This window comes from Dermacentor variabilis, chromosome 5, assembly GCF_050947875.1.
Source record: "Dermacentor variabilis isolate Ectoservices chromosome 5, ASM5094787v1, whole genome shotgun sequence".
Classification (NCBI taxonomy): Eukaryota; Metazoa; Arthropoda; class Arachnida; order Ixodida; family Ixodidae; genus Dermacentor; species Dermacentor variabilis.
This window is the reverse complement of record NC_134572.1, coordinates 148876709-148890983: the sequence shown is the minus strand read 5'-3', so window position 1 is coordinate 148890983 and position 14275 is coordinate 148876709. Positions and strand designations below refer to the sequence as shown.

Here is a 14275-nt window from a genome sequence, read left to right as displayed (position 1 = left end):
AAAGCGGCTTCAAGCATCACATATGTTATAGGACAAGACTTTACAGTAGAATGGATGTAAAGAGCGCAAGAATCAGTCTTCAAAATGCTAAAATTGACAAAAATAATGCGGCAAAAGCACTAACAGCTTGAAGGCAGTGGTTAATGTGACAACTTGAAAAGCAAATTCACAAGCTTCAGCAATGGCATTAAACTAACATCTCTGCCTGCAGCGCTGCCGTACATGGTTTGATCTGTATCGGAATTAATATTTTGCCTCTGCTGTTTTTTTTTTTTCGTTTCTTTTTCTTTTCTTCAGTAGCATTTGGCAAAAACGTTTTCACTGATAATATCACTGATCTGGTAAGAGCAAATGAAAGCAAGCAACACATCTTCACAGCTGCTTGACAGCCAGATCTAACGCACCATCCAGTCATACGAATAAGTATGTTTATTCTGTTTTTACATGTGCTCTGTATTACATGTAAGAATGGCTCAAGAAAGTTGAATGCATGACCCAGTGGCCCAATACATGAGGCAGTCCGGCAGCAGGAATGACGCACTGCTTCATGTCATCTTGCCTTGTGGAGAAAGGTTTCACTGACAATTAATGTACTACGTAATGCGTAATTTGAGTGTAGCTGCATATGTGTTTTAATTTTGCAATATGTCGGCTGGCGTGGACATTCTGTCTCGTGCGCAAGTTGAAAAAGGAGCAAGGTATGCTGCGACTACCTTGCTAATCAGGAGTGTCGCGAGGTGCAGCATGCGGGTGAGGCATGGGTGTGATTCACAGCAGCCACCGCAGACAGACCTTCGCTCATAAAGCGTTTTCTTTCCATATATGATATAGGTGTTGTCATTGGTGAACAGACGATGCGCACTACTCTGGCGCCATCTCATAGCCATCGTCACTGTAAAGTCCGTCTTGTGTGGCACTACGCTTTTCTTCTTAGGCTTTTGCCATACCCTCCTCCTCCGCTTTCCACCTCATGATTATGCTCCACCCTAATCCTCCTCTTTCCTCCTCACGCGCTCTTCGACATCGCCGCCTTTCATCCGTGCCCTGCATTTGCTCTTTCATCCTTCACTGTGCTCATTCGCTCGGTTACAAGTACACCGAGGAACGACGTGATGCTCGCCGCAGGAATGGGCACGCAAGAGCTGCACTGTAAAAGCCGTGAAAAAAAAGTGTGAAGTCACTCAGATCAAGGAAGAGATTAACGATTTCTAATGGCAAAGCAGAAAATTAAATCTCGAATTTCATGGCATTCCCGTGGTGGAGATGAAAAATTTCTGAATGAGGTTAACGAAATATCTAAGAAAATAACTCTGCCAGACCTGTTTGAAAATTATATTGTTGCTATTCATAGATTACCCGTAACAAAAGGTAGAGTGCCGCGTGTCACAGTCCTCTTCGCAAAGCCTTCTATGAAAGACTCGTTTTTGACTAAAAAGAGACATTTGATCATCAGCAAAGAGTGCTACTAGATCATCGAGAACTTCACAACGAAAAATGGTGCTATCCGTCATTGCAAATAAGTGGGATTCAGAGTAGCAGATGCTTCAATGTCAGTTTAGTCAATTGGTATCCAGCCCAAGTACTCAGCATAGCAATTGGAGATTTCATCACAATGCTAACAGAACAGCCGACTTGCGATAGCTTCTGTTCTTGTAATATAAACCATGGATTGTGAACTGTTCAGCTTCCTTCCACTTGATTTTTTGTTTAATTTGTCATTTCTAAAAACCAATTGTTGTGCTATTTACATACGTTCTACTCTAACCTTTAATCTATATCAGATTGAGCACAAACAGCGACTGCATATTTTGTTAAAGAAAGTGAGCCCTCGGCCACATTGGCTCTAATTACCTTTGAAGTGAGCTATACTGTGCATCTATTCTTGATCACGTTTGTACAGAACCCCATCTATATGGCATTCACTAAGCAGCATCAAGGTATAAGTGTGTACATTCTAACGACATGGCGGAAAATGCTTTTAAACCTGTGCAGGACCACAATGTCTCATACGACGGCGTAACTCATGCCACCAATCTTTAAGTTTTTATTAGTGGTCTGCCTAGCGGTATGATTAAAGGGGTCTCCCGGAGAAGCATATAGAAAGAACTGCTTTGACCAACAAAGCAAACAGTATGACTAGGGTGGCATGCCTGTTCACGAACAAAAGCTGATGTTGAAGAGTGATCAGCAGAGCTAACAGTGCAGAGAAGAGTTGCGCTTCTCTACTTTCATTAGGTAACGATTCTGTTAATTTGTTTATTGCAGTTTCGATTTCAACACCTTCGTAATTGCAAAACACTGCAACATGAACTGATTTCCACCAATCCCTTAGTTTTAGTGGATCGGCAGTGAAGCATAATTGCAGCGTTGCTCTATTCGTAATAAGCACATGTCATAGTATCGTGTCGAGGTGCACCAAATGGAATGCGTTTTTCTCACTGTGAAAGCATGCATCAAAGCTTTGGAAGCAGATATGGCAGTTGTTACAGCAATGATGAGCATACCAATCTGCGCAGGCTGCACCAAAACAGGCATGCTGTACTACAACACACACAGAAAGAGCACTGACACAGGAGAAACATGTCTTTATCTGTTCAGTGTGCTTATGCCTGATGTGCCCAAATGTGAAACATGAAAAATCCAACGAGAAACATTGGACATATTTGCATAAAAACTGCTTGATACATCTAACCTACCTGTAAAGAAAGATGGAGGAAGATGTCGGACGTACCTTTAACCACAGCCTATAGAGTTTCGAATGAAGAGAGAAACTGTAAAGGAGAGGTAAGCAAAATGCTAGACTGTAATAGGTGCAGTAAAACCTGATTAGCTCGAGCAGGCTAGGTGACTATTTGTTGCTCCCCAGTTTCGAAGGGCATGACAATAAAAATTACCAGCGCCATCATCAGGGCAGTGCAAGAATAAGGGCTGGAATTATGCCACGAAAGATGGCACAACACTTGTTTGTGATAAAAAATAAAAAGACAGGTGTGTCCTGTGTTGGAGATACAGACCAGGCTGGAAAGTTCATGACAATTACTGACAAGTCATTCCAGATGTGTTGAGCAGAGCAGCAGAGAGGTATGCAGCGTTGAGTAGGCAACACGGCACATGATATCGTGAAGCAGAATTTTGCTGAGCAACAGTGATGACCGTGGAAGAGCATGAAGCAGCATTGGTGAAATTTCATGGACTAGAAAGGGCAAAGTGTGTAGAAAAGTGTAAAGCTATGTTATTGAAGCGTGGAAACACAGTAAAGTGCAAGTGGAAAATAAAGAATGCTTTGCAATATATTTGTTCAATATGTGGTGTGGGATCTGACTGGTTTTCATGTGTGTAATCACTGTTATGTTGTTGCCCTTTTGAAAGGTGTGCTTTAAGTACTGGGATGCTTATCATCATTGTCATAGCCACTCGAAGAAAGATGTATTTATCTTTTCAGTAGCAGCTACAACAGAGAATCAAGTGCTCTAAAAGCAGATACCCTTGGCAGTTTGGTAGTGACAGTCATGAAACGCTAGGCCTAATGTGACAGATATGAGTCTTGACTGGAGACAGGGAAGTGGAAGGGAGGGGGGCCTGGCATACTAACAGATACGTCAGTGGTGGGGAGGGGGGATTAGGGGGGGGGAGTGCGTGCTTGGTGTGCCACCCCTGGCTCTGTCGCTGCCCTGTAGGCTTTGAGCCAGCAAGACAGCTCGTCTGACCTGTTCTAGTTGAGAGTTTGATAGAATACCATCTGGTCAGGTAAAAATTATTGTTACAAAAGAAGTAGGTCACTGACAATAGCCAAACAAAATTTGAGGTCGATGTGGATCCCTTGTTCACAGTGGGAAGCAGAAGGTTGTTAAGTTGCCCTTCAAAAGTACACGTCATGGAGGAAGTACAAAAAAAAAAAAAAATCACCGACGATTACGATACTCCCTAATGTGAAATTTGAGTGCATCTCTATACATGTCTTCATTTTGCGCGTCAATATTTTATATTATATAGGTAGAAGGTTTATATTAGAAAGAAAACGCTGTGAGTAGCGTAGCTGGTACAGATATTGTCTCGTGCAGCACATTGCAAATGGAGCGAAGTGTGGCACAACTGCCTCGCTAATTGGGAGTTTGCGAGAGGCAGCGCGTGGGTGACACAAGGGCGCGATTCAGAGCAACCACTACAGGCAGACTTCCACTCATGTAGCACTTTGTTTCCATATGACGGTGCACGCGTTCTGGCGCCATATCGTAGCTATCTTTGCCGCACAGCCCATCTTGCGTGGCACTGTGCTTTTCTTCTCACCCTTTCATTCCACCAACGACAAGAACAATCCTTCGTCACGGGGAAATCGTGGCACCAGTGTCGGTGGTGACAACACCCAAGGGAGTGTCACATCGAGCCTTACTTATAACCGCTTGCCATCGCTCCTTGTGGGAGCAGTGATCCCCATCACACATGCCGGTACCGTGGACTGGCCCCAAGAGCTGACAGTGTGGATGAGCGTAGCCCTCCCCACCTCACACCATCCTGGCCACCCCTCGGAAGCGCAGATGAGATCACCCACATGGCTGCAGATGCCTTGGCCACCGGAAACCAAGTGCATGCACAGGCCATCTCCCCTCCGCTTCTACTCCGCTTTCCACCTCATGCTTTCACTGTAGCCTCTTCCTCCACTTTCCTCCTTGCACTCTCTTCTTTCATCTGCTGCACTCTGTGTTCACTTTCTTTTGCTGTGCTCATTTACTTGGTTACAAGGTATGATGCCGAGGCACGCCAATCCTCAATGCAGGAATGTGCGCCTAAGTGCGGTGCTCTAAGATCATTTTGTTTTGACTGTGGTCAGTGACCTGCTTCTTTCCTAATAATCTGTCCTATTCATATCACTTGTCTCATTGTCTGCATTGTTGGCCATGTTGAATGCCGACAAACTCTCCTGGCTTGAACTTTCGTGCAAGAAACCTGAGCTTTGTTTTCTGTTCTGCCCATTGTTCTTCTTCCAACAGCTGCGCCTTGTGGGCAACCCTGTCACTTTCCACCAGGAGTACCATTCAATAGTTGTGTGCCATTTACACCACAAAGTAGTCACAGGAAGATTCAGGCTGGATGATAAACAGCTGCCAAAATGTTTTATCAAGGTAAGGTCAGTTTTAAGCAGCATTTTATCTTTACAGTGCTCTTATGCTTCTTTTAAGAAATGGTAATTGGTGCACATCGTTTTCAGTGTTGCGTCATGCCGCGGCTTCTTTGCGCGCAATATGTAACTTTGCACCCGCAGTGGAAAACAACTTGGTGACCACATGAACTTGCATAAGAGAATGTCACCTTCATTCCACCACTTTGCATTAGCACTTTAGGCTAAAATAGAATTGACTCTATTTGGACAGTGCATATATGTACACTTGTCAAGGGGTTTGATTCGTAGGCAGTATGCCTTACAAAGCTTCAACCCAGAAGGTTGACGGTTCAGGTTGAAGGTTCAACATTAATGAAGCGTCGACCTTTAACCTACAGGTTGACACTTCAGGCCATTAACCCTGGAAGTTGACACCCCACCTCCAATGTTTGTTTATATATTTATGAGAAAACTTGCTACTTCACTACACTTGTGCTTTCACGCATGTGCTGTAATGGCTGAGTAGCTGCTCAGCTGTTCGGCTGTTCTGCTGCTAAGCATGAGGTCTCAGGTTGAATTCGTGGTCATAGTGACTGCATTGTGATGGGAGTTAACTTTGAAAATGCTCTTGTTACTGTGCTGTGGGGGGCACTTTAAAGAACCCCAGGGGCCCAAATTTAAACCATAGCCCCCTCCCACTCCTATGGGATGCCTCGATTTGGTGCTGGGGTAACCTGCATGCGATGAAGCCCAAGGTGAAGACAGCTGCCACCTTCCATGCAGCCAATGGCACCGAGTTGGGAGCACAAATGTTCCACAACATCGAGTGAGCGTAGGAGTATGCAGAAGGTTTTACTTGCGATGAATCACTAGGCTGATTTGCTATGCTCAGCCCCAAAATCAGCACCTGTGGGGATCCAAAGATGGTCATGGGGTTATTATTTTACATTTATTTTCTGTGAAACCAAAGGAAACACAAGCTCTCCTCTGTGTTCACTGTGAGGACCCACAGCCTCAGCTTCACCTGCCACCATGTTTCAGTGGCTATGGTGTTCTAGTGCAGAACGCATGGTTGCAGGTTGATTTCCTAGTGATCGCACCACCATTTTGAGGAGGTTAAAGGGCCCCTCACCAGGTCTGGCCACGTTGAGTTGACAAGCACTCACAATCATGTCTGTGAGCTGTTTGTGTTTGAGTTTCTGCATAACAGAATTATGTTTTCTCGTATATTCAAATTACGATCCGACGCTATCATGTCTGTAGGTTGTGTGTAAGTCGTACTTTACAATTTTTCTGACGTATTTTAATTTGAGAAATTCAACTAGTTGAGCAACTTCTTTGTGCTAGATGGAGGGTCTGCGTGGTTGGGTATGCATAGTTGGGTTTGCATGATTCGGAATTATTTTTGCCAAAAAGATGGTCGACACTGGATGCGGGACGCTGACGCCAAATTTTCTGCTACACGGGGCTCTTAAAGCTATCATGTTAAAAGAAGGCGGGGCCTGTGGCATATGTGTCATGCGATCCTCGAGCTCCTATATGGGAGAATGCAGGGAAGGGATTTCTCTTGCGGAGGCTAGACCGGACAAGTGGAGAGAGTGTCCTTGTTCGCGATGACAACTTCGAGTGTATAACCAAAATTTTCTTTGTGGCCTGGTGAGGGACCCTTTAAAGGCAGAAATGCTGGTGTATCAGATTTTAGTCTACTGCAAAGAGTGCCAGGTGACCATAATTCACCTAAAGCCACCCCTCTCCCTCACTCCCACTACAATGTCTCTTATGGCACCTGTGCTGTTATGGGATGTTAAACCCTAGAATCAATCACTCATAAACTGCTGCATTTTCTTTGGGCCTCTTTACTATACATGGTCCATTGAAACGGAGAAACAATTTTACTGAAAAGCTTTTGATGTGCATGATATGACAGCAGGCAGTTCCCAGCACTACAGTCTCTGATGATGCCGGACGTCTTTCATTGTTGCATGCATGTACTGGCTCTTCCGCAAGGCTCACAAATAGCAGAAAACCAAAATTTACACTTTTAGATAGGCTAGACAAACGCAAAGGTCCAAACACCAAGTGTCTCAGACCAAAGGCGAGATTAGACAATTCTTGTGATATAGTGTATCTCGCATAATCTCTGCTCTGTGTAAGTAAATAGGTCCCCTTCAAAGCACAGTATCGCAGAGTGTGCGCTATCTTAGTAGAGAAAGGCAGGCGTGCAAAACACAGACACAAGCAAAACGGCATTCACACAAGACATCTTTTTGCTCTACGTGGGTCTGTGGTTTGCATGGCTGCCTTTGTCTACTGTGAATCCATACCGGATTGCCCAGGTTTGTTTTCTCTACTCCATTTCATTCTTGGTAGGCAAAGCTGCAGAAGCCATGCAAGTACTGTTGTGGTTGTAGAAGGCTCACACAGCGCATTTTGCAGTGCAGTTGCTTTTGATCCACGACGCTTTCTATTCAACAACTACTTTATGTATTACAGTTACAACTTGTGGACAGGAAACTTGCATCAAATCACATATTATTTGTGGGCCTTTGTTCTTCCAGTATGTAATGTACAATGTTTTGGTCGTGAGCACACTGCTAGCATTCACGACCACAGTTGCACAATCATGTCACTTTGCTCATTCGATGCCATATCTTTCTGAAGTGCAATGCCTTCCATGTAATTTTACATCATGTTTCGCATCATAAGCGTGCGAGAATTGAGGTTTCTTCAGATTACATGACATATACCTATATCTTCCTTTCATATGTGACGCACAAATTTTTCAGTGGCTAATCCAAGCAGTGGTACAAGTCTTTCTAGCCTTCATAGCGTTGCCTGCCGTGTATGAAATGTATTACAAATACTCTTATTTGTTTTGTCTTCTTCTGCAGCCTACGAACACTAGGCAGCCACGCGTCAGGCAGGCCGATGCACCAGTGCCGGATCCAGTAATCTCTGTGCCGCCGCTCCAGCTCACGGTCGAGTCGGATGACAGCAGTAGCCTTGCGGGAGAGATATTAGAGCAACAGGATTGCGAGGCAGTGGCCTCCACATCTGCATTAACTTTGAGCAGCAAACAGAGGCTCTCCGCATCGTTCGAACAGGACGGCAGCTCGTGCAGCAGCATTGAAGCGATGGACCCCGTGGCTGGCCAAAGGCCCAGGGAAGGCAGAAGATCTAAGAAGCGTCAATCCAGCAGAGTGGCAACCATCTTGGACCAAGAAGGACACGTGCCTCCCGTTAAGGAAAGTGGCAACGGTGAGAACACGGCATTTGTGCTGGGATATGCCGCTAGTAGACATACTAGACATTGGCAGGATTCCCATGAACTTTGCCATGGTTTTTGTTGTATCCATGTATTTGAAGAAGGATGCAGTTGTCCTCGTTTGCCTGAATACGTAAATTGCAGGTTGTTATGACACGTACTGCAAATGGGAACAGGAAAAACAGGACTGCTGGCATGGCATTTTTTACTTCTAACATTTTTTGTTTGCAGTAACTGAATGTTCAAACCATTTAAACAAGGCATTACTAGTGACAGCAAACATGAATAAGCATGCAAAAACCACAATTTAATTATTCAATTAAATATGATTTGCTAATTAGTAATTAACTTTAAAATTTATTTAGGCCACACTTCAGCCACAACCACCTACCCACACATTTTGCACAAATTTCTATAATGCTGCATCCTTGTCTACTTAACATATTGATATGAAACAAGGGCATGATTATTGATATCATAATCATGATCACGACATTTTGTTGATGTGAAATAAAGACAAAAATCAATGAACAAATCATCAATACTTTAGTTTCTTATAATGCAGGTGCTACTATTGTTGACTTTTCATACGACTCTTGCGCCATGCTCTGGAAATTCCAGTGTGAAAATTTTTCGGAGTGACTCAATAAGTACTTTTCTCTTGACGTATACAGAATGCCACGCATTAAAAAATCTGTGTGTGCTCTATGTGCCTTTGCATTTTGTGGCATCACTATTGTAATTTATTCTTACGACACCTGGTGTAGTGATAGACTTTAATGGACTATGGAGAGGGTTACACCTCTTTACCACGTTTGAGATTAGTGCTGGTTAAAATGTTTCACTGTGAATTTTTAGCGGATTATAGCACTGTTTAAAAGATTCTGACTGACTTTTTTATGTAGTTTTACTTCGCAAGAAGAAATGACAGCACTGCCAGCTCCTATTTCTGAAATCTCTTGCAAAAGAAAATAAAACTTAGTAAATATGGTGCGACAAGAAAAAAGAAAAAATGTCTCCAGCCATTCAGCTAAAAGAGCGTCGGCATTCAAAAAATACATAAATGTAGCAGTGTTCAAGGAATGCAAGTGAAGCCTCATTACTATGAACACCATATTAACAAACTTTACAGATTAAAGAACTGCTGACTTTTTATAGTAGTTTCAATGTAAAAATATTTCAGTACTACAAACTTCAGAATACCGAAATTTTCAGAATAACGCTTGTTATTCAGTTTCCCTGTGATGTTAACAATGCCTCAGTACTAGGAACTAATATTCCGAAATCTGGGGATTCTTAGATTTCCATGTATCCTTCACAGCGGACAAAACAGTAGGCTAGCAGACGACGCAGGGAGCGACGTCCTGGTGCATGGGTTCAGAAAACTTGAGACGGCGCCCGAGAAAAAAAGAATGGGGGCGAGCAAAGGTGACGACTCACCAGGTTTTCCCAGTGCATGCTCCACTCAGAAAAGTGTCACCTAGCAACGGAGGTGCATCTCTTCCTTCTTTCACCCTTCTTTCTGCGTACGCCTCTTTCTTTCTCGGTTTTATCTGTGGCTATACTAGCTACGCGGTGAAATGTAACCTCTGTACTTGCGGAGATGCCATACGGTCGCACTTGGCACTCACCAGACAGCGTCGTTTATGCGCTCTCGTGCTTTGACATAGGTAGTTCAGGTGTCTGCCTTGAGCGAGACAGTTGCGGTGTTCACTACATGAAATGTGAAAAACAAACAAAAAGCAAGAAACATTGTGCTTTGGAGGCGACATGGAGCTACCTTTTTGTCGGTAGTTTTATCGGCGTCAGCATCTGTTTTGCGCGTGCCAATCTTGATATGAAGTGCTTTGTGGCGGCGGGATCTATGGAAAGTAGCAACAGCGCTTGCCGAGAGCCGACAGTGATGTTTTCATGGATAGCTCACACGGGGACAACTTATGAACTAATGGGTTGATGGGCGGAATGGTTAATTTTGGGGCTTCCACTATAACAATCTTTCAGAATAACGAACAATTTACCATGGTCCCTTGAAGTTTGTTATAATGAGATTTCACTGTACTTTAAATTTTTGGGAGGGATTTTACTATTGTGACTACAGCACTGATGCCATGTCAGTCGCAAATTAAACTTCTGCTCTGGATATATTCATGTAACCTTGCACTTTCCAGTTTTGCACAGACAGCGGGAGTAGCTGCGTGGGGGTGCCATTCTGCTGCTGATTACGAGGTTGAAGGATTCATTCCCGGTCACAAAGAATGCATTTCAGTGAGGAGCGAAATGCAAAAGTGCTTGTGTGCATAGACTTAGGTGCACGCTTAAGCACCCCAGGTGGTACAATACCCCAAGACCCCAGGCGGTCAACAATAATCTAGAGCCTTCCGCTATGTTGTCTCTAATATCGTTCTTTTTTTATGCATTAAGAGTACCTGGAAGAGAAACATTTATTTTAGCTGTGTCAGTAGCTTCTGGCTCTGCAATAGTAGCATGGCCACTCTTAGCATGAAAGGAAGATTAGTAAGCCAGAAAAAAAAAAACACAAAGAAAGGCCGGGCGGCAGCCCCACCATGAATTTGCTGTACCAGCTTGTCATGACATCATGAGTTTTATCAGCGTTTACTTGGGTTTAGTTAATTGTTCATTGAAAAAGAAGGATTATGTTTCATCGTAAAGGAAACAAAGACTAAACATGGCAAATTTTGAAAAGTTTTTCTGCACTGAAATGGTTTAAATATGAGAAAATACTTTAAGATCCATGAAGCCGTACTGACATATTGGCGATGAGGCTTCAGTGCAAAATTCAAGCAAGGGAAGTTTAACTTTTATTTTCTCCTCTAGTAATGTGATATGGAACTTTGCTATAACAAAGTAGCATCAGACACAAAAATGCCTGCATTATATCTAATATTCATTTTAAACATATAGTCATTATAAACAATAATGTTATCAATGATTTCTATATGTTTTTCTGCCTTCATTTTTCTGATGCATGCTTTTGTTAGTGAACTATAGTTAAGACATACCATTTTGAGTTGATGTGATCCTAGGTGTTGCTGTCATCGGAGTATACATCCATTGTTATCAACTCCTGTAAAAGCCCTTTACAGGGCTGACAGTATTCTAAGATAAATAAATAAAAATATGTACTTGTTCAACTGTGAGTCATTTTTCACTGAATTAATGAATGAGTTTTTGAAGAATGCTTTACCAGTTGTAGCTGGTTTAGTGTTCTGCCTTAGGGTCCCCTTAAAGGGACACTGAAGAGAAACACTGTATCACTTTAGAGGGATGAAGTATTCTTTCAAAACTTGATTTTCATATATTTGACCCTGATAGATTGATTATTGAAAGAAAAAATGAAAGAGATGAATTTTCTGAATTTCGTGCCAAAATGCTGGCACCAGTATGTCAGTTTGACATCACAGATTTCAATGTATGTTTTTCATATTTGACCAGTTGGGACTACATAAAAGTTCTCGAAACTTGCCATGTTAAGTATTTGGCTCTTTTAGAAAAGGTTTAATTAGGCCCGAGCAAATGCCGTCACAACTCATGACATCGGGGTGAGATGGTGCGAGAACTTCAAGGGAGCATCACCACCCGTCTTTCGCACTTGCACCTTTTTCTGGCTTACAAATTGTCCTTTCGCAGCAAGAGTGGCTTTCTTTTATATTGTGGAAGGGTAATTTACTAGTACAGCTAAAAAATTTTTTCCCTTTATTGTCCATTTAATCAAATCAGTCAAATGAATCCTGTTCCTATACTTCGCAGCCCCTGCCCCGCACGATGACTTTCTCACCTACAAAAGCCAGCTGGAAAGCCGGAAAGAACAGCTCGGTGAGGAGTGGCTTGTCGGGGTGTCCGCCCTCCGTTTGCCTGACGCTCAGAGCACTCCTTGTGGGACACCAGGCACCTACACATCGCATGATGGCAGCTTTCTGGCAGCAAGCAAGACAGCATCAGGTGACACTAAAGATGCAGCCAGTGACTCTGACTCTGGACGGGCAGAATCTCTCAAGACTGTCCTCTTCAAGGAGCCTGTCGTCAAGCAAGCTGTGGACGTTGTCGGCGAAGGAGCGAAGGACAGGGCTGCTGAAGGAGAAGAAGAGGGCCCCCAGAGACGCATCTCGGAGCTGAGCCAAGGTGTCGATGTGCTCGACGAGGTGCCACCAGACCCATTGGACGAGTCCGGTGCTTTGTCACCACAGGAGGGATTCAGTTGGACTACAGCCAAGAGTGCACTGACTCCAGAGGCCGCAGATATTAGTGAGGGTAAGTCACTACACCGTTTCCGATCACTGCAGTGTAGTGAGGTGAAGAAGCAGTTACACTCCCAAAAAGAATTAGTGAAGAATGGATACTTTCATTAGGTAAGCGTAAGGTATTTCAGAAAGTAAGCAACACTAAAGTGGCAATGACAGCACAGGTCATCAGCTATCGATTCGGAACTGAAGTAGCTCTCAGCTGGCCGCTGTTCTTCATAACAAAGTATGTTTTTGGTAAACCACGTGGAGCATGGTGAATGTTCACAGAGAAGCTGGAAGCATTTTGTTGAAGGCTAATTTAGACAGACCGATAAAGCTCAAGAGTAGACTGGTCGCATCGATTCTTGCAGACAGGGTGAGAACTAGCACTCTGAAACAAAAGAGATATGTCTGCATGCCAGCAGTGATAAAACTAAGTAAAGAAAGGACATCAGGTAGCAATATGTCATTTCTTTCTTGGAATAACAGTTAGGCATAAAAATTCTAGTTATCATTAAACATCATTAACAAAATAAATCCAAATTACAAAAGTATGAAGAATTATGCAGTACCCACTGTTTGCTTTTGTCTTGTACTGTGAGTGCTGTGTTGTGGGATGCTTATGTACCCTCGAACCTCATCATAATAAAGTAGAAGGGCAGCCAAAAGTACTGCAATATATGCCCAATGGGGGACACAACAGAGCTGACTGATGCAGGCTGATCAGCCACTCTCACACAGCTCTGCTCTGTGATCGACGGAGACAGCTTGGTTCGGCTGGCTCATGGCCTCCGAGATCTCATTGGCACAAATGCAGTCTCAGAGATCTTGCGTAGCTGCACCAGCTTGCGGGGTTGTGCTGTAGAGAAATAAGAGGATGAAGTGGTCTTTCACACCACCATGCATAGTTGCACAGCGTGGTGGGGCTGGAACAGGTTGGGTGTACCTAGGCGTGGCTTTCAAGGTTGTGCCAGTGCGATCATGAAGGTCACCGCCAGGCCATGCCTATTTTAGCTGCGCCTGCCTGCGAGGTGCACCGCAGTGAGATAGAGAAGTCAGTGGAAAGTGCTTGCACGCAGCAACGTGCAGTCGTGACAAAGACCAATGTTGCCCGATGACGTGCAGGGACATGGGAGTATTTAATTGCCATGCCGAATGAACGCCACACTCCGGAGCAAGCGATTTGTTTGACATGCAACAGTCTGTTATTTGTTTTGGGTCAGAGACTAATATAGTTCACTGTATTGATTGGACAGACAATTTTGCTTCGTTATATTGAGGGTTTAAATACATGGATCTCTATGGAGATTTCGACAAAAATTTTATTAATTTCGTTATATCTCATTTAAGTATAACGAGGTTGGAATGTATATGACAAAGGGTAACAAGGCCAAAACGTCGGTATTTAGTGTCACACCAACTAGCCCAAAGAAACATGGTAACTGCAGATAGATGGACTAATACATGGCCTTCGAGATCTCCAGCACCACTTAGTACTCGCAGTACGTTATCATTATCACTAATAATGCATTTCCCTGCAGTGTCTTCCCTTAAGTGGTGGCATCACCATCGATGCACAATATAGGAGCTCTAGCACTGTCACTGCTAGTATCCGGTGCCATGCTGAGTCTTATGGCAATGCAGGTATTATAATGACCGTGACAAAGACAA

At 43.6% G+C, this 14275-nt stretch overlaps 1 protein-coding gene across 2 annotated transcripts in view; it reads left to right on the top strand.

Moving 5' to 3' along the window:
- Positions 1 to 14275, top strand: part of LOC142583227 (serine/threonine-protein kinase 11-interacting protein) — a 97612-nt gene that overhangs the window by 26401 nt on the left and 56936 nt on the right. For both annotated transcript variants that reach the window (XM_075693598.1, XM_075693599.1), the window contains 3 exons: positions 4989 to 5120; positions 7990 to 8356; positions 12132 to 12632. In XM_075693598.1, coding sequence (XP_075549713.1) covers positions 4989 to 5120; positions 7990 to 8356; positions 12132 to 12632 — 1000 coding nt within the window. The remainder of the gene's footprint in view (positions 1 to 4988; positions 5121 to 7989; positions 8357 to 12131; positions 12633 to 14275) is intronic.